This window comes from Salvelinus fontinalis, chromosome 28, assembly GCF_029448725.1.
Source record: "Salvelinus fontinalis isolate EN_2023a chromosome 28, ASM2944872v1, whole genome shotgun sequence".
NCBI lineage: Eukaryota > Metazoa > Chordata > Actinopteri > Salmoniformes > Salmonidae > Salvelinus > Salvelinus fontinalis.
The window spans coordinates 10,606,822-10,626,969 of NC_074692.1; the positions used below are offsets into that span (position 1 = coordinate 10,606,822).

The 20,148-nt window shown below is 41.7% G+C and overlaps 1 protein-coding gene across 1 annotated transcript; it reads right to left on the reverse strand.

Annotated features, from left to right (window-relative positions):
- Positions 1-9,392: 9,392 nt before the first annotated feature.
- Positions 9,393-18,485, reverse strand: LOC129826122 (arrestin domain-containing protein 1-like). The gene is made up of 8 exons (XM_055886476.1): positions 18,310-18,485; positions 15,352-15,462; positions 15,013-15,063; positions 13,604-13,758; positions 13,303-13,488; positions 12,906-13,082; positions 12,397-12,778; positions 9,393-12,049 (listed from the first exon to the last, which is right to left on the reverse strand). Exons 1-8 carry the CDS (start codon positions 18,434-18,436, stop codon positions 12,006-12,008), a joined length of 1,233 nt encoding a protein of 410 aa, XP_055742451.1. The 5' UTR covers positions 18,437-18,485; the 3' UTR covers positions 9,393-12,005.
- Positions 18,486-20,148: the final 1,663 nt, after the last annotated feature.

Genomic DNA, 20,148 nt, shown 5'->3' on the forward strand with positions numbered 1-20,148 from the left:
GTTAATGTTCGCGTTAGCTCTGCAAATTCAGCTAGTGTGTGAACCCTGCAACTTTAGAAAAATATATACATTGCTATGGCGCAATTGACTGAATTACCTCACGTCAGTTACGTACATCGAGTGCCTTTCGGACAGTAGATACGAACCCTCTATTACCTTGCAAGCTAAAGAACTGGCAGTGGATCAAACCATCGTGAGGCAAAGGGCGGGGGGGTCACAATCTTGTGAAACTTAAAAACGCGCTATTAAGTGTCTATAATCAGCACAAGTGCTTTCATTGCGTATTATTAATATTATTGAAATTACATAGTTATGTTTACAGTGATATATTGGGGGAAACAAGTCATATTTTTCCCAGGATGGGGGGGTCGTGTCCCCCCCGTCCCCCCTGGGATTTCCGCCTATGCATGAAACAGTAATGACTACGGACCTACTATGTGTTCATTATATTGTATTATCTCATCCAAACTGCTAAAAGTCTAATACGTAATGACTTTAAAAATAGCTACATTTTAACCTTACTTTTCCTCATCCAGGGCCATCAGGACGCTCTCCAGTGACGTTCTAGCTGATTTCTCTCCATCACCTAAAGGCTGTCTCTTCAGGCTAGTACAAGACAGCATACAGCAATCATTACCATTACATATTAAGCTAAATACCCAAGCAAATGATAAATGCTAACACTAATGCAGAGAGAAAGAGACACAAATTAGGATAGAGGAAATCAAATTAAGAATGGAAGAGTAAAGTCTAAATAACCTGTTGTTGGGGGAGGTGTCCAGAGTCCTCTCAAGCTCAGTGGTCTTCTTAGGCCTGTGAATGAGGGGCCAGGTGGACACAGCAGGAACAGGGGCCACAGGGGAAACAGCTGGCACAAGAGGAAGTACGGGCTCAGGTTTGGGGACAGTGACAGGCTTGGGGACAGTGACTTCCTGGGCCCCGGTGGCATCCTTCCCACAGTGGGGATAAAAGCTCTGGGCCTTGATGACTGAGGCACAGCCACTGTGGAAACGGTGAGAGATGCTGCCATACGGTCTGCACACCATGAAGGTCCCCTGCATAACACACACATGATTAGTCAAATATTCATATTAAAGGCAAAGCAGAGTGCTTTAAGAATGAATAACCACAATAAAGTAATGGGACAGGTGTGTCAGCCTATCAGGTCTATCTTGGTTTATCCCTGCTGTATTCCTCCACTCACCGCCCTGCAGAAGAGGCCACAGGCAGGGCATCACTGGTGCTTGACCTGTGGTCCTCACACAGAACTGTGTTGGACGGACGCATCATCTCAGGCTTCACAACATTCCTCTGACATCGACTCACCTGTAGGGAGGAGATGAAAGGAGACATAAATAGAAAGAAGCCGAGAAATAAGGGTTGTTTAGACATTAGCTCAACACACTTTCAAACTTTGGGGAGGATATCTGGTGCGCAAGACCAGGGAAATGTTGCTTCAGAGCAGGTCAGACTCACCAGACCATCCACCCTCTCTGTGACCATGCAGGTGTGCTCAGTCTGGAATAGGCTCTCCCCACTGCATGGGGTCTCCATGCGACAGCAGCACAGAGGGAGCTCTTCAGACAGGTCCGTCTCTGTCACCTCACCATCAACTGGAAAGCCTGCAAAATAACACAAATCAACATCCAGGTCAACAAAACAGATTTAATGTACAGCATATTAATGTATTGTACAAGTATCATTTCATAACTCATGACGAAATGTTTAACTCATCTCTAGGTAAACTGTTACCTGAGAGAGGAGGAGACAACAGCTCATCTTGGGCTTTCAGATTTAGCGATTCCAAAGTCAATTCAATGTATTCCTGCTTACTGCTGATGTCCTCTTTCTCCGTTTTGTTTCCTTTGGTTAAATCTTCCTTTGGTTAAATCCATTTTCTACACACTGCTTGGCTAACAGTGCATGGCTTTCTTGCATTTCACAAATCTCTCTGTGTGTCAGATCTGCTCTCTTCTTTCTGACACTTTCTTGCTTTTCTGCCTTCGTAGCTAGGCTGTCTTTCTGCAGGGAGAAGGGGAGAATCATTCAGACACTATTATAGAGAATCAAAGTTCAGCCACAGTGCATTTCTACACAAATATTTACAATAGAGTAGATGGGATGGGTCTCTTACCTTCAACACTTTGGTTTTCTTCTTGGGGACAAAGTTGTATATTCCCATCTTCCTCTTCCTTTTCCTAGACCCTGCAGACACATACGGACAGAGAAGTGGCAGATGGTGGTTCAAGCTGGCACAGTATGTCATCACTAAATAAAGTGGACATGAGAGACAGCGTAGAAGAACAGTCTTACCAGGAAGGAAGATGACTAACCTGGATGTGACTTGGTAGAGACAATATTATTTATTTTAAGGCTCGGAGGTAGCTTCATGTGGGAGGGGGCCATTGTGTTTTCCATCCACATGCCTGCCATACTCGACTCTGCTCCGTTCCCGTTAAAAAGCTTTAGAACAGACTCTAATGAGATCGGACACCAGTCATAATTTAAAAGGACAACATTTCATGTTCTGGGTTAAGATGAACATTACCTTGGATTGGAGGCAGGTTTGCCCATAGTCTTCCATGCACACCGTGTCCTGGCTGGAGAGTCCTCAGATGGAGAGCTATGAGTTTGTAAATCTGAGATCCCTGCTGCAACAGCTTCTCTACCATTGTCTGCAGGGGTTTGAGGGGTTTTGGTCAGTTTATTGGCTGAACCACCTGTCCTTTGAGGGTCTGCTCAATAAAACCATTGGAGCCAGTGAGAGCCATGAACGGATGTCATCTTGGCTTTAGCTTTTTTGTTGACCTGCGATTTAGCACTCAGAGCCTTCTTCCCCTTGGCTCCTGTGGGTGTCAAATAGGGGGGGTTAGGCTGTCTTTTTCCTGCCTCTGATTCCTGACTGACTCCCCTACTCTCCATGGCTGTCCTGGAGGAATCCTCTGGCCTCTCCACACCAATGTCAACAGTTTCACCTGGAAGATTACAGCTGTTAGTCCCATCAAATAAGATGCTACATGAATCACATTCACACACTGTTACGTGGGCAAGTGGTAGTTGTAAATGAGGCCAATGTGAGAGTGATTATAGCATAGATAGAACTCACTAGTCCCCTCTGGATCTGGGGCAGCGTGGCGTTCCTTTGTCAACGTAGATCTCTCAGCATCTATCTCACAGCTCTTCTAGGGTCGCACCTGGCAAGCTGAGAAATATCACCAAAATCAGGACAATCCCATTTGACATTTCAGCACAGTTCAGTATCTCAATCGCAGTACTTGTGCCTACTTAGCGCAAGTTTAGTTTTTCACCAAACTTTAAAAAACACAACTACTTCTCTAATCCATGTTTAGTACTCCTACAAATGATGCTGTACTACCAGAACCCATCTTTCAAATCCGTAATCTACATCTTTACAAAAGGGTCGTGTAAAACGTTGAGAAAAACAAAACAAAAACAAAGCTTAACCTTACGACCACACACACAGAGTAAAGCACTGAAAAGACTCCAAAACGTACATGCCAAATACAAGTAAGATACAGAAGTAGGCCCTTGCAAAGGTTTAGGCAACAAAGTAGCTTCATACCTGCTTTCTCAATGGCCTCAGTTGTTGAGCGAGAGTAAGGGGGGGAGAACAGAGCCAGAGCACACTGCTTCCCCTTCCTTTCCCCACCCGCACAGTTCAGCCACGGTCATGTGACAATAACTACTGCTTCTCTGGGTTCCATCTGCACAGCCCAGATGGAGCCTGCTCAGTCAACATATGTGGCCCCTTTCAGGAGCAGCAGTGCATGAGCCAGCCAGAGTGTGGCACAGCAGTACTGCACCAAAAAAGACCTGTCACTGTAGCTATGTGAGAATGCTGTTCATAGACTACAGCTCAGAGTTCAACACCATAGTCCCCTCCAAGCTCATCACCAAGCTGTGGACCCCTGGGACTGAACATCTCCCTCTGCAAATGGATCCTGGAATTTCTGACGGCCCTGCCCTTGGTGGTGAGGGTAGGCAACAACACCTTTGCCACGTTGACCCTCAACACGGGGGCCCCTCAGGGGTGTATGCTTTGTTGCCTCCCGTATTCCCTGTTCACCCACAACTGAGTTGCCACGCATGACTACAACACCATCATAAAGTTTGCTGACGACACGTCGGGGATAGGCCTGATCACCAACGGTGATGAGACAGCCTACATGGAGGAGGTCAGAGACCTGGCAGTGTGGTGCCAAGACAATAACCTCTCCCTCAACGTCAGTAAGACCAAGGAGCTGATCGTGGACTATGAGAGAAAGAGGGGAGAGCACGCCCCCATCCACATTGACGGGGCTGTAGTGGAGCGGGTCGAGAACTTCAAGTTCCTTGGCGTCCACATCACTAAGGACTTAACATGGTCCACATACCCCCAGACAGTCATGAAGAGGTCACGGCAGCGCGTCTTCCCCCTCAAGAGGCTGAAAAGATTTGGCATGGACCTCCGGATCCTCAAAAAGTTCTACAGCTGCACCAACGAGAGCATCTTGACTGACTGTATCACCGCTTGGTATGGCGGAAGACCCATTTCAATTGATTGTATTTAGTTGTACAACTGACTAGGTATCCCCCTTTCCCTTTCCCAAATGCACCGGCCTCAACCGCTACATAGGATGGTGCGGAAAGCCTAGTACATCACTGGGGCCGAGCTCCCCGCCATACAGGACCTCTATATCAGGCGGTGTCAGAAGAAGGCCCGAATAATTTCCAAAGACACCTAAGCCATAGACCCATCAAACTCAACGCTGGACCTCGAAGCCAGTTCCACTGCATTATTTCATTGTTACACTCTAATCAGGGACTGATTTAGATCTGGGACCCCAGGTGGGTGCAATTAATGATCAGGTTGAACAGAAAACCAGCAGGCTCTAGACCTCGTAGGCAGTGTTGGAAAAAGTACCTAATTGTCATACTTAATAGAAAAGGACTCAAGTAAACGGGAAAGTACCCCAGTAAAATACTACTTGAGTAAAAGTCTAAAGGTATTTGGTTTTAAATATACTTAAGCATCAAAAGTAAATGTCATTTCTCAAATATACTTAAGTATCAAAAGAAAGTATAAATAATTTCAAATTCCTTATATTAATCAAACCAGACGGCACAATTTCAGGGGCACACTCCAATACTCAGATATCATATACAAACCAAGCAAACAAAGCACTTGTGTTTAGTGAGTCCTCCATATCAGAGGCAGTAGGGATGACCAGGGATGTTCACATGATAAGTGTGTGAATTGGACAATTTCCCTGTCCTGCTAAGCATTCAAAATGTAATGAGTACTTTTGGGTGTCAAGCAAAATGTATGGAGTAAAAAGTACATGATTTTCTTTAGGAATGTAGTGAAGAGTTGTTCAAAATATGAATAGTAAAGTAAAGTATAGTGAAGATACAAAAAACACTACTTAAGTAGTACATTCAAGTATTTTTACTTAAGTACTTTACACCACTGCTTGTAGGTTAAGAGTTGAATACCCCTGCCATAGACTTTTCACTCTGTTACTGTCCGGCAAATGGTACCGGAGCATCAGCTCTCAGCTTAAATATTGCAGATAGATTGTGGCTTCTATCAATGTAACTGCATTATTTCCAATTCCCCATATATATATATGTTTGTAAATACACTGCTCAAAAAAATAAAGGGAACACCTAAACAACACAATGTAACTCCAAGTGAATCACACTTCTGTGAAATCAAACTGTCCACTTAGGAAGCAACACTGATTGACAATAAATTTCACATGCTGTTGTGCAAATGGAATAGACAAAAGATGGAAATTATAGGCAATTAGCAAGACACCCCCAAAAAAGGAGTGATTCTGCAGGTGGTGACCACAGACCACTTCTCAGTTCCTATGCTTCCTGGCTGATGTTTTGGTCACTTTTGAATGCTGGCGGTGCTCTCACTCTAGTGGTAGCATGAGACGGAGTCTACAACCCACACAAGTGGCTCAGGTAGTGCAGTTCATCCAGGATGGCACATCAATGCGAGCTGTGGCAAAAAGGTTTGCTGTGTCTGTCAGCGTAGTGTCCAGAGCATGGAGGCGCTACCAGGAGACAGGCCAGTACATCAGGAGACGTGGAGGAGGCCGTAGGAGGGCAACAACCCAGCAGCAGGACCGCTACCTTTTTAGCACATTTTATAAAGTTGTCCCCTAGACCAAATTTAGTCAGAGCAAAGAATAAGTAGGACCACACCACACGGTCAAATGCTTTCTCAGCATCTATGGAGAGCACAAGACCATCCATAGCACTTCGATGATAGGCTTGAATAACATTAAGAAGCTGCCTGACATTGTTACATTACTTATGGCCCTTAATGAGGCCAGTTTGGTCCCCTTTCACAATTAGTGGCAATAAGTCCTCTAGTCGTGTGGCTAGAATTTTAGAAAGCAATGTTCTATCCACATTCAGAAGGGAAATGGGTCTGTATGAGGAACAAGACTCTGGGCATTTTTCCTTTTTGAGAATAAGTGATATGTTAGCTTCTCTTGGAGTTTGAGGGAGACGGTCATTTGAAAATGAGTGGTTAAACATATCAAGCAATGGCTCAAGGATCAAGCCATGGAACTCTTTATAGAACTCACTACAAAACCTGTCTGGTCCTGGGCCCTACCATTTTGCAGATTCTTAATTGCAAACATTATCTCTTCCTTGGTAACAGGGGCATTAAGGAGAGACCTCTGTTCTTCGGAGATAGTTGGGAGTTCAATCTTAGAAAATAAGACCTCCATTAATTTGGGTACATAATTTTTCAGTTCTGAGGCATAAAGATTTGCATAAAATTTCTTAAATGACTCGTTTATCAACTAATTTTCATATAAATGATTGCCATCAGAATCAATAATAGTAGCAATTGACTGTGAGTCAGCTCTCTTTTTAGCTAGACACGCCAAATACTTTCCTGGTTTATCTCCATGTTTATAAAGCTTTTGCCTGACAAATCTAATTTTCTTTTCAGCGTCCTGTGTTAGGAGAGAGTCCAACGTTGATCTAAGGGCTGATATTTCCTTTAATAGGGAAGAAGTGGGAGTTTTAATGTAGTCCTTCTCTTTAGGTCCTAATTCCCCCTCTAAATTGTTTTGCTTTTCATGATTTTTCCGCCTCTTAGTAGCTGAGTATGACATAATCAGACCCCTGGTGTAAGCTTTACAGGTTTCACAAAGGAGTGAGGGGTTATCTATTGATTGAGAGTTAATAGAGAAAAATCCTTTAAAGTCTGTAATAAAATATTTTGTAAATGTATGGTCTTTAAGAATGCTTGTATTCAATCTCCTATGTCTTGACAAATTGGACGCCCCATTGAGTTTTATGTCCAGGATCACCTCCGCATGATCAGACTGCAAAGACGTCCTGGGCATAAAAAAGTAATCTATTCTAGTTTGACATCCATGAGGTGCAGAGAAAACGGTGAACTCTCTGTTGGAGGGATGAAAGGTTCTCCAAACATCAGCATACCCCAGATCATCACAAATAGCTTAAGCGACCTAGCTTGAGGAGACGGTGAAGATATACCACTGGGAAACTTTTCAATAACGGGGTTCAACAAACAATTGAAATCTCCTCCAACCACTGCAGTGTCTGAGTTTAATTCTGAAAAGTCTAGAAATACCTTAGTGAGGAAATCAGGGGGGTGGGCAGGGGGGAAAGTAAATATTCATTATGGAAATGTTCTGCCCTTGTAAAATACCTTTAATTATAACAAAACAACCAAATGTATCTTTCACACAATTCAACACCTTAAGTGGTAGGTTCTTTTTCACAAGAATTGCTACACCTCTATTTCTGGATGTAAATGATGAGAAAAACACTTGACCAAACCCCCCTTGTTGCAATTTCAGATCATTAAAATGAGTTTCTTGCAACAGAGCAATATCAATATTTTCTTTTTTTTAAAGACAGTACTTTCTTCCTTTTTAATGGGGTTATGACTCCTTCTAATGTTCCACATCTGTTACCTGCCATTGCACTTTTACCAACCAATATCTAGACTGAATCCTACTGTAAAGATAGGGTGGTACCTTTTCCCATGTGTTGAACTCTCCTCATTCTCACCGAGCGTAAACAAACGATATGAACCCTGAACCCGAACTATACTCAACCCGAAAATTAAACGTGAAGCGTGAAATGTGAAGATCCAAAAAGGGGTTTTCCCACTAGCTAACATGCAGGGGATTTCAATTCTCCAATGTAGACTCTTAAGTCTGCAAAGCCACTCTATAGCCTCATCCTGTATATATATGGAAATGAAAATCAATAAAAGAATATTGAAGCTCTTCCAACTAAAACCAAGCCTGGGCACCAATATAGATTCACACATATCTCAGTCTGAGCTATAAAGGCAATTATTCATTGCTGCGACTTGCTTGCTAGTTGAGATTTCTGCTCTTCACTCCGTTGTCAGTTTATCCTACATTTCACTGATCTTAGTAGCAGAAAGCATTATTATTTGTGTCCTTCAAGACAGCTGTCAAAGATCACATTAGGCTGCATTTCATTTTATTTTCATGGCGGTTTGATCACGGGGGAGGCACTAGTAATGTCTGCAGTTTTCGGTTTGGCTATTTGTTTCAAGTGTATCTCTTCACCAAAATGTGTCATCTCTCCCATGTCTTATTCGACTAGTAGTTGCTCTGACATGTTTATTGCTTGCCTACATTTTACTCCCTCCTCTATGTTTAATATAGCACACATACATTAATTATTCATTTCGGTTGCCTATCCTGACGTAAAGTTTGTTCAATAGAATGTATTTGATTCTGATGTGTGCCACAGAAAGTATTTGACTCTAGCCACAAAATTAAGGGAATTAGGGGGGGGGATTTCGGCAAGGCCATTTTCTTGCCTGCCGAAACCCCCTCCCCTTCTAATTGCCTTAATTTTGTGGCTAGAGTCAATCAACTGATTGGTTTACTGTTACTTTATAGGCTGTTCGTATCACAGGAGGGTGGTAGCACCTTAATTGGGGAGGATGGCTCGTGGTAATTGTTGGAGCGGAATGGTATCAAATACATCAAACATGTGTTTGATGCCATTCCATTTTCTCCGTTCCGTCCATTGTTATGAGCCATCCTCCCCTCAGCAGCCTCCACTTATACTAGCAGTTTGGCCCAACACTGTTCTAAGGTGCTGATGTATGGTCTTCTCTGCAGACATCTATGTTGGAACACACAGGAGATTATCTTACTCCCTTCTTTTTAGTGGAGGATAAGAAATTGGAAAGGAGCACAGCACAGGAAAATGGGATGTAACAATGAGTTTAAAATGTTACTCTGCATAGGCTGCTGTAAGAACCTTCATGTTTACAAATTACAAATGGGCCTAAAAATGGAGACATTTATCCCAGCATAATCAACAACGCAAAACAAAAATGGTCCAAAACAGCAACTTTATTAGGTTGTGAGTTGTAGATTGTCAAGGCACTGTATTTCCTATGCATACACAATTATTTGGATATAGAACTTGGTGAACTGTTTATAAGACAGTTGAAAGAGTATAAATAAAAATACGTTACATAAAACAGTGTATGCATCACAGGAGGTTGGTGGCACCTTAATTGGGGGAGGACGGGCTCATGGTAATGGATGGAGCGGAATGGTATTAAATGTTAGATGCCATTCCATTCGCTCCATTCCAGCCATTATTATGAGACGTCCTCCCCTCAGCAGCCTCCACTGGTATGCATTGAGCAGTGTAAAATAATGAGTAAAGCATGCCATTGACATTCATTTATCAGCCACCAGAGGTATCTATAGAGTAGGATTTACAGTATGGTGTTCAGTTTCACATCTTAAAACAACAGCATTACAGGGGGTTCTCTCAATAGGTCCCGAACAGTCATTCTGATTCCCATGTAAAATAGCCTTTTGAGTTACTAAAAGATCACCCACAATATTTTTTCATGATAAAAAAAGTAAAAGTACTTTCTCTCATGTCAAACCAACAGGAAGTCTGAAAAGACAAACTGAATAGGCGGGGAGCTCACCTTGACTGGCGGTTCTTTGAAAAAGTCATGAAAGCAGTGAGCATCATAAATGCTGTGAGCAGTGTTGCAGTGACATTACCTCAAGCAAATCTGCTGATACACAAAGCAACTCAAACATTGAAGTTCATCCAATCCTGTCATACGCCACATGGTTTCACAAATTATGTGTTTATCCAACTTGTTATTGTAACAGCGTCAGACAAAATGTTTGCTGTATAATTTAGCGAGCTAGCCTAAATGGAATTGTCAGCACTGTTTATCACTAGCTAGCTAGTTCATCTTGGCAATTTTAGTAGAAATGTACTTAACAGGGTGAGGTCTGGGTACTTCATTATATATATATAAGACAATGTTCTGTCAGTCAATGTTCATATATCATGACTATCAATGATGTCAAGACGTTTGTATGAATGTTCCGTTTGGCATGTATCTTGATGTAATGACATGACAACTGCATCTGAGTTTTGGGCAACCCTTCCCCCCTTTTGTTACATGCTGGCTGAAGACCTAGCTAGCCAGTTGCTAGCTAACACAAGACACAGATGAAAGCGGAAACATTAAAGTATTTTTGATTTAGATCAATAGGGGAAACCTCAAATTGTAGTTGCTGTCACGCTGCAGTCAAATTATGGCACCAGTAGACTAGCAACCTAGCTATGTAAACCAAAGCCCTTTAAATTAGGTAAGAGAATAACCTTTGTTGTATTAAAATTAGGCTTTTGTGATGTCAAGACTAGTGACCTTTGTGACATCCCACCTCCTGAATCCAGGTGTTTGACATGGGGGAGGGGACCATTTATGATCAAACTTTATCAATGTAGAAGCAACTGTTATTTTTCACATTTTGGTAGTCTTACTTTGATCTGGTTTCAACCAAATTTCATGATTTTGACTGTTTGGGACGTTTAAATAAATCTCAAATACAATCTTGCTGTTAAAAAGCTGCTTGCTGGTGTAAAACATATACAGGATATCCCATGACAAATGCTAGATCTACATAATATACCACAGTTGATTGCCAAATGAGGACAACAGCGCTGTGCGCAGCTAGCTTGATTTTAAACACTATACATGCTACACAATCTGACTATAACTATTATACAGCAAACTAAGAATCTTACACAGTCAAATCATCAATCACAGTGTCCACCTTATAATATTCATCTGTTGTTTTCAGTCAGAAAGAGAGAACAAACCATAGCATTATGGGAGCACCCGCTAAGCTAGGTTTGTTGGATCCAATATATACACATATCAGCAGCACAAGTCCCACAAGTCAACTTTCAAACATACAAAACTAAAATCACCGTCCTTCACATTTCAAGCATGACACATGCAATTTCAACATATTCTAAAGGAAAAAAATATATATTGTAAAAAATGTTGTGTTTTACCCCCTTTCTCTCCCAATTTCAATTACGATCTTGTCTCATCGCTGCAACTCCCCAACGGGCTAAGGAGAGGCGATGGTCGAGTCATTGCGTCGTCCGAAACATGACCCGCCAAACCATACTCCTTAACACCCGCCCGCTTAACCCGGAAGCCAGCTGCAACAATGTGTCGGAGGAAACACTGTTCAACTGACTACCGAAGCCAGCCTGCAGGCGCCCGGCCCGCCACAAGGAGTCACTAGTGCGTGATGAGCCAAGTAAAGCCGGTTGTGGCACAGCCTGGGATCGAACCCGGTCTGCAGTGATGCCTCAAGCACTGCGATGCAGTGCCTTAGACTGCTACACCACACGGGAGGCCCCTAAACTATTTCTAAATGACACCGACTTAACTTTAAAAACTTGGCTCCAGCTATAAAAATGGTTTATGTAAAAACATATTACTGTCCTGAAAGTGCTAAAATTGTGTGAAAACAATCAGTAAAAAGGTGCTGCTTAACCAAGGATGTACTTAAGGAGGGCTGCCTGGCATCATGATCCTCTAGTAGGGAGGTTGATTGTCATGTTCAGTGTACAGTTGCCAGCAGTCAGTCTCTCCTGTTTCATGATGTTTATGTGTTGCTCCTACAGCTCTTGGCATAGCTGGGAGGAGCTTCTGTAACAGAGAGGACAGAGGATATCAGTAATCAGACAGAAAGAGACATTACTACACAATACCCACCCAACTACATACTTTTCATCAAAAACGACATGAGTCATGGGCATGGCAAACACTTACGAAGCAAAGGCATAAATGTATACGGAATGGCAATTAGACTCTTACATTCATATTGGATATTAGCCCAGATTTAAGCCAGCCAGAACTGATACAGTGAGATGACAATACAACACCTAACCCAAATACTTAATATCAAAATATGTAATAAGATAACTAAGTAAAAAACGAAATAGCATTAGCACTGCCAGTCACTACAGGTTATTCAATAGGAGTGTAAGACTGACCATGTGGGAGTGTGGAGGTGCTGTACTCTGGCGGTAGTAGTGGGTAGAGGGTGGGCATGGAGTTGGCCAGATAGTCCATCTCAGCTGGAGGGGCACTGGGGGAGGCAGCTGGCGGGGCGCTGGGGGAAGAAGTAGAGACTCTGATCCTGGGTGCAGGTTTTGGGGCTGGGCGGCGGGCAGGGGTAGTAGTAGGAGGTCCTTGGTTATGGGAGGTTGGCTCAGAGCGGCTGCTGTTTTCTAGCTCGGTAGGCTTGGCAGAGGAGCAAAGAGGATCAGGGGTCTGGGGAGGTGGTCTGGAGCGCTGTGCTGACGTGGTGTCCACTGAGACGTTTCCAATGTGGATGGGCAACAAAAATGACACCACAGGAGATTTCAGAGAGATCTAATGTACCAGGGAGTAAAAGGGAGAAGGTTTCATCAAAACATGCGTGCTAAACTACGGACCAAAGGGTTTGGCTGTAGAGGAAACGGTAGAGAAATGGTCTTGTGAAAAGAGAAAAGTTGCTTACTTTAATAAAGTATTCCATGTTTATTAGGCCACAGTCAACCATAGATGACTGGCGCAGAGGAGGTACAATAATCTGCTCCTTCCACTCAGCCTGTTTGTCAGCCTTCACCCCAGCACCTTCCACCTGCACTAAAGTCCTCAAGTCAACGGTAGGCTTCTTCGTCTGGTAAGTCACTTTCTATTGGAGACGAGCACACAGACATAATGGTAGAAAATGATTGAAATAAAAATAATAAAATAAAAACGCCTTTATCTCACACCTACACATTGAGACAATAATGACCACATTGCAGCTTTATGACACCGTTGACTAAATCACACTTGGTTGTACAACACTCTTCTGTTGTACATCCATAGCCTTGCTTTATTTCAAGCGCTGTAGACTCAGTAGTCTGTACCTGCATGAGACGGGCCACCACAGTCCCCGTGGTTTTCCCAGACCGGTTGTCAATCTCTGTGGTCAGTTGGATGACCTGGCCAGGGGTGTAGCCCTTCATGTCACTCTGGGCCTTCAGCACCACCGTTCCTGTCTTCACCCCCAGCAGGTAGGTGAACGTCTTAGTAACGGAAGATGAACTAGGTCCCTGGAAACAGGTGGGAAATATTAGGTTAAGACCAGATTCCCCAATGTCCTGTTTCTAAGACTTGGATATTTCTGATTAAGTGAAAATGTATCAAATCTGCTAGGGAAAAACTCACATGGATGTCAGGCACTTCGTTGAGGTCGAGGAGACTCAGCAGGTAGAAAGGCTTCTCAGTCTTATAGTCCTTAGAGAAGCGAGAAGTGTCGATGAAAGCCCTCACTCTGTACATAATTTTTCCATAGTTCCCTTCAAAGGATGTGGGAAGAGAGGCTATATGGGAGGGAAGGAGTAAAGGCATTTATCACATATGTATTTTCACAGAGGCAAGAATACAGGCAACAGACTTTCAAATGGCCTCTATCTATTGCAATTGTACGTCTTGAAGGTGTGCAGGTTTCAGGTGACAGATTTTAAATCACAATGGACAGTTGATTAGGACCTGTTAGGTTGGTGTGGGTTTCTGTGGTGTGTGTCATGTACATTGTTATGAAAGACCGCTTTATCAGAGCGAAAGGGAATCCCTTCTCAGCTGGAAAGGCAGTCTGTCTGTCGGTCTGTCTGATAGACCTTATCGATGAGTAATGGGCGGAGGGGTTATGATGTTATCATTGGGCTCCCTCACTGAGAGCTATAGCATAGATAAGGGAGAACATGTGATACTGTTTTAAGAATGATCTATCTATCTCACTCATTTCCTTAGCATGCAAAGGTTTGAAACAAAAAGACAAGTAGGCCATGACAGATTGTTAGCATAAACGACCACGAGACAAAACACAACAAGGGGCGGCAGGTGACCTAGTGGTTAGATCGTTGGGCCAGTAACCGAAAGGTTGCTGGATCAAATCCAGACAAGGTAAAAATCTGTCGTTCTGCCCCTGAACAAGGCAGTTAACCCACTGTTCCCCGGTAGGTCATCATTGTAAATAAGAATTTGTTCTTAACTGCCTAGTTAAATAAAGGTTAAATAAAAAAATACATATTAAAAAAAAACAGGGGAGAAAGCAACTGCTATACATGAGATAGTATGACAACAGGTGGCAACACCTCAGGGCATCTATGCTCTCAGCCCATACCACACTAGTCAACAATTGGAGAAGAGGAGGCTAATGGGTACAAGGATAAAATAAAATGTGTCATAAAAGTTTATTACATAGTTTTACTATAAGCTAATCAGGAATAATTTTTAAATGACTTATAACCCCTTGATAAAGTATACCTCAATAACTCTTACAAACAGTTCATGGGCACGAGTAAATTACCTTACAATTACTCTCCTGTGTGCTCATTTGTAGCACCATTTCCATTGAAGACACATGACAATGGTCCCTATGGTAATCCTCATAACCATTGATGTAGAGCCACAGGAAGCGGTACTGTAATTTATTGCTCACATTACTTCTGCTTATAGTGAATGAGCCATGTCAGAACTACAGTAAACTTACATGCCTGATTATAAAATGAGGAAAACCCATATGTTTAAAGGAATGTGGTGCAACAGGTCTACAAAGCACTCAGTGGCCTTACCTGGAATGAGAAACTTGAATGGAAAACTGTGATCTCCCTCTTTCAGGGTTCCTGGGACACAGGGAAAAAAACGATAAACATCAGATCAGCTGGCTGGAAAACATTCTGTCCATTAACAATTGTTCATCTTCTAGGAATCACATGTTACTTTCAGGGTAGAAGGGGAACTTCAGAACATGGATTAAATCTTTGTTTACCTTTTCCTTCTGACATACATAGGTGATGAAGGAAATATCCATTACAAAACAATGATTTTCTGGAAGGTGTATGTTTCATTAATTGAATGTTTGAAGCTCCAAAAGGTGAGAGAGAAACAGGTAAAGACCCCGTTGACAGCACCTTTATCTGCCACAGAGAGCGTGCTGCTGAAGTACTGCTCTTCTACTGTCCAGGCTGTGTCGTCCATCTTGCCGGTGACACCACAGAAGCCTCGGCAATTCACCTTGATATCTGCAGGGATAATACATAGTAAAACACAGTAACATAAGAGAAGTTGAGGTCCTCAGACTTCATAACAAAATGGAGATACAAACAGAAGCAGAGCATGGCAATGTATTCTTGAAAGCCCTTTTAGGATAGTTTACATTCTGATTGATATGTTCTTTTTTTGCAAACAAAGCACCTATTGTGGACACCTACTTTAACACCTCACACAGATATATATATATATATAACAGAACTAAAAAGCAAACTCTAATTCTGAGAAACCCAAACACAAAGACCAGTAAAAGAAAGACAAACATACATGTAACTGCCAAAATAAAGGAGACACCAAATTAAAGTGTCTTGATAGGGCATTAGGCCGCCAGAACAGTTTCAATGAGCCTTGGCATATCTGGTGACAGACACACACACATCCTTTAAAACCCCCTTTTATCATTTGAGAACCCTCTTTAAAAAGTAATATCTTCTTCTAGCCATGGTTAAATAAAGGTTAAAAAAAAATAAAGAAAATGGTAGCCAAAATAAATGGGCAACTGGACATTTTTATACATGACCCTAAGCATGAGATGTTAATCGCTAAATTTACTCAGGAACACCACCTGCGGAAGCACATGCTTTCAATATACTTTGTACCCCTCATTTACTCAAGTGTTTCCTTTATTTTGGCAGTTACTTGTAGTTTTCCTGGTGTGATGTAATGCAGCACACTTGATCAGTTTGCTTTCTGCAGTGAGTCACATGCCTGGCTGCAAAACTCTCCAAAACACACTGAAGTCACAAGCCCATGAGCACAGAAATGAAAGGGTACTAAATGGTAGTCCCAGCGAGGATTGGCAACAGCTCTTGGCCAGCAGTGTGCATGGTCATGACCCAAATTAATTAATAGCTCAATCAATCATAATTCTGGTTTGAGCCAAGTAAGACAGACAATCCTGGAAGAGGATGGCCAAGAAAAAACGAATCTATAAACAAACCCTGTAGAAATATGAAGTGCAGTACTCTGATTGATATTCAGTTAAATTCTCTGCTTACATCACACAAGAAGTTTAATTGTAACTTCCCATTATGACTTTAAGAACATGAGTGGGTCTGCTATTACAGACTAACAATCTGCTCTGTAGGGAGTACCAGCTCTTGTGAAAATCTAGACTGAACAAAAATATAAAACGCAACTTGTAAAGTGTTGGTCCCATGTTTTTGAAATTAAAGATCCCCGAAATGTTCCATACGCACAGAAAGCTTATTTCTCTCAAATGTTGTGCACAAATTTGTTTAGAACCCAGTTGAGGATTTCTGCTTTGCCAGGATAATCCATCCACCTGACAGGTGTGGCATATCAAGAGGCTGTTTAAACAGCATGATCATTACACAGGTGCACTTTGTGCTGGGGACTATAAAAGCCCACTCTAAAATGTGCAGCTTTGTTACACACATAATGCCACAGATGTCACAAGTTAAGGGAGTGTGCAATTGGCATGCTAACTGCAGGAATGTCCACCAGAGCTGTTGCCAGAGAATTGAACGTTAATTTCTCTACGATAAGCCACCTCCGTCATTTAAAGAATTTGGCAGTACGTCCAATCAGCCTAACAACCGCAACTCAACCAGCCTAACAACATGTACATCAGTGTGTTCCAGTTCCCGTCAATATCCAGAAACTTCACACAGTCATTGAAGACGAGTGGGACAACATTCCACAATCAACAGCCTGATCAACTCTATACGAGCAAGATGTGTCACGCTGCATGAGGCAAATTGTAGTTACACCAGATACGGACTTGTTTTCTGATCCACGCCCCTACCTTTTTTAAAGGTATCTGTGACCAACAGATGTATATCTGTATCTCCAGTCATGTGAAAGCCATAGATTAGGGCCCAATTGACTGATTTCCTTACACGAACTCTGAGTAAAATCTCCGAAATTGTTGTTCAGTGTAATTTGAAGTCCTCACAACTCATGGGTCAGATAGCCAATACTGTAGTAACTTGTGAACGTTATCAAGTTGATAAGACATCAGTTATCAACAACAGTGCAGCTCGGGCCACTGTGCTCAGTATCGGAATGTAATGACGAAAGCTGCCCCACCTGTTTTTCCTGACCTGCAATGTAAACAAACCAGAGGTCCATGACACAAAACACCTTCCGTGTGACAAGAGGGCAATTTCGTTTCCACGTTGGCTACGGTTCAGAGAAAATAAAAAATAATAAAAACCAACTAAATGCATTTTCTAACTCCACGCACTGTCTCAAAACATGTTTGATCACCCAGAGTACAATTTTGTTGAAAATGAGTGAATTTGTGTTTTTGTTCCAGCAGCAAGTGATCGGGATGAGGGTGACCACCACCTATCAGCAGCCATTTGATACTTGAAACAGGGACAGCCATTTGAGATCCTTGATATAAGGAACACAGTTCCAGTTCCACTGAACAATTCAATGTTCTATCCAAGTACGTTACATTTCTGGAATATAACAACTTGAGTTTATGATTGCCACTTCTATGCTTGCCTTGCCATTTCATCCTTGGGTTAAAATGTTCATGGGCAAACAAATCTTGTTTTTTGTTCGTTTTGTTGTTTTACCTTAAGATATGGTGAGTATTAAAAAAGAACGGTCAAATTTGTCCTTTCTGACAGCAACTTTAAATGAGATTGATCACCCCCCCAAACCCCCCCCAACGCATCTATAGAAACAGTGTCTGTTTCACAGTATTTAATTCAACATCCTAACTATTTAGTGTAAATAAAAAAACGCTTCACAAATCACATCATTGAGTTCGTGTCAGTGGAACACGACTTTCTTGTCAGTCCGAGCAGACAACGAAGGTTTCACGACAGCTGAAAGAACATTACCTTTAAATAGTAGCGCTTGGGCGGTTGTAATTTTCAGCGTGCCTGAAACGGCATCTCCAGGACTATAAACAACTTTATTGTCCTTAAAAGTAATATCAAATTCTTGCAGTTTTCCCATGTTTCCCATCACGAAAGGCTGCCACCGAAGGGTCGGTCTATCACCTGTGCTCTGTAGTGGCGTTTTCCTCCCTTTCGGTTCAGCCCTCTCAACGTGACGTCACCAACATGAAACTCAGTCTCTTATTTAAAGGTACATTTTCTCACGTCACAGTTAAATACTTACTGAAATGTAATGCATGTGGGTCTGTCGTCCGGTAAACAAAATATCATAGTTGTTTTTTTCAATTTTATTTCCATACATCAAACTGACTCCGTAAAATATTTTACAGGACAGACATGCCTCTAAAATTCAAGTTAGGGTGTCTGATATGCCTACTGTATGGATAGTCAACACTTTCCCCTTTAGTGAGTTTGTGAGATGACAACTATATGTACATTTGCAAGGGATTTTTAAAATGAAAGCAAAAGATCACAGAAACAATAATTATATTACAAAATATAATTCATACACAATGGGGGGAAAAAACAACCCAAAAAACAATTTGTTTAACAGTTAAAAGTTGACCCAATATGACACGCATGCAGACGATTATCAATGAGATATGAATATGGAAGTGAGAGAAAGCTGCATGCTGTATATAGAATGAGATACATTCAATGATATTGATAAACTTACAGTCTATGACTGACTCACACCATGAAAGTCTGACTGCTGTTGAATGGTTATGTCAGTTGGGATGGTGGTCAGGGACTGGAGGGTCATGGAGGTTGACACTGTGCTGTCATCTTGAGAAGTAATTGATGTAGAGTGGAAATAGACTAATGCTTAAAACACCTTAGAAGGAAAATATGTGAAGAGTAATACTTAGGATGGGAATTATCATATGGAAATGTTTCTCATTTCCATGTATTCAAAAAAATGTCAGAATGTATTTTGCAACACTTCGTAGAGTGATGTCAACGGATGATATCACATTTGACCTTTCCTGTGTTGCCACATTCTCTTGCCCTACAATTCACCTCTGTTATACAACAATTGTTGAAAAGCAATGGTAAAATCGTCTAAGATTATCCAGTTAACAAATCCCCCAAATACTAATATTTGTATTATTTTTTAACAAGTACATCTGGACTTCAGTGGTGTAAAGTATAATAGTTTGAGGTATCTGTACTTTCCTTTACTATTTATATGTTTGATTACTTTGACTTTTATTTCACTACATTTCTAAAGAAAAATACATAATTTTACTCCATACCCTCTATTCCCTGACACCCAAAAGTACTCATTACATGTAGAAAGAGGAGGAAGGGAAGCGCTGCTAAGGTACACAATAGTAAATTTGGTAGACAGAAGGTGGTCTTTGGTAAAAGGGGTGAATTGGTCAACAAAAAGAAAGGAGGACCAAGGCACTCTTCATATAATTAATTAAAATGCCTTTATTGGTATGGTATGTTCAATAGAAACAAAGTTTTTTAAAAATCAGACGCGTTTCGGCTGCATGGCCATCGTCAGGGAGTACACAAAAATAATACAGCTTTTCCAAATAGCCCTAATTAGAAGTGGGAGTGGTTACAAAATTGATCGGACACACCTAGTAAGCAATACTATACACATTAAAAAGTGAAATACTGAAGCTATGTTATCATAAAAATACAACTCCAAGCTAGAAGTATCAGAACACTAAAAGGTAGTTCTAACCTTAAATATGACTGGGAGAAGTGTCAAGAATAAGACAGCAATATATTCCATAGTACACTAGAACACAGCAAAACATGAAC

Coding starts and splice junctions, on each gene's coding strand:
- LOC129826122 (XM_055886476.1), bottom strand. CDS start 18,436: ATGGGAAACATGGGAAAACTGCAAGAATTTGATATTACTTTTAAGGAC. Junction 13,489..13,603: donor ACGAAGTGCCTGACATCCAT/GTGAGTTTTTCC, acceptor ACCTGTTTCCAG/GGACCTAGTTCATCTTCCGT. Junction 12,050..12,396: donor CACCTCCACACTCCCACATG/GTCAGTCTTACA, acceptor TCTCTGTTACAG/AAGCTCCTCCCAGCTATGCC.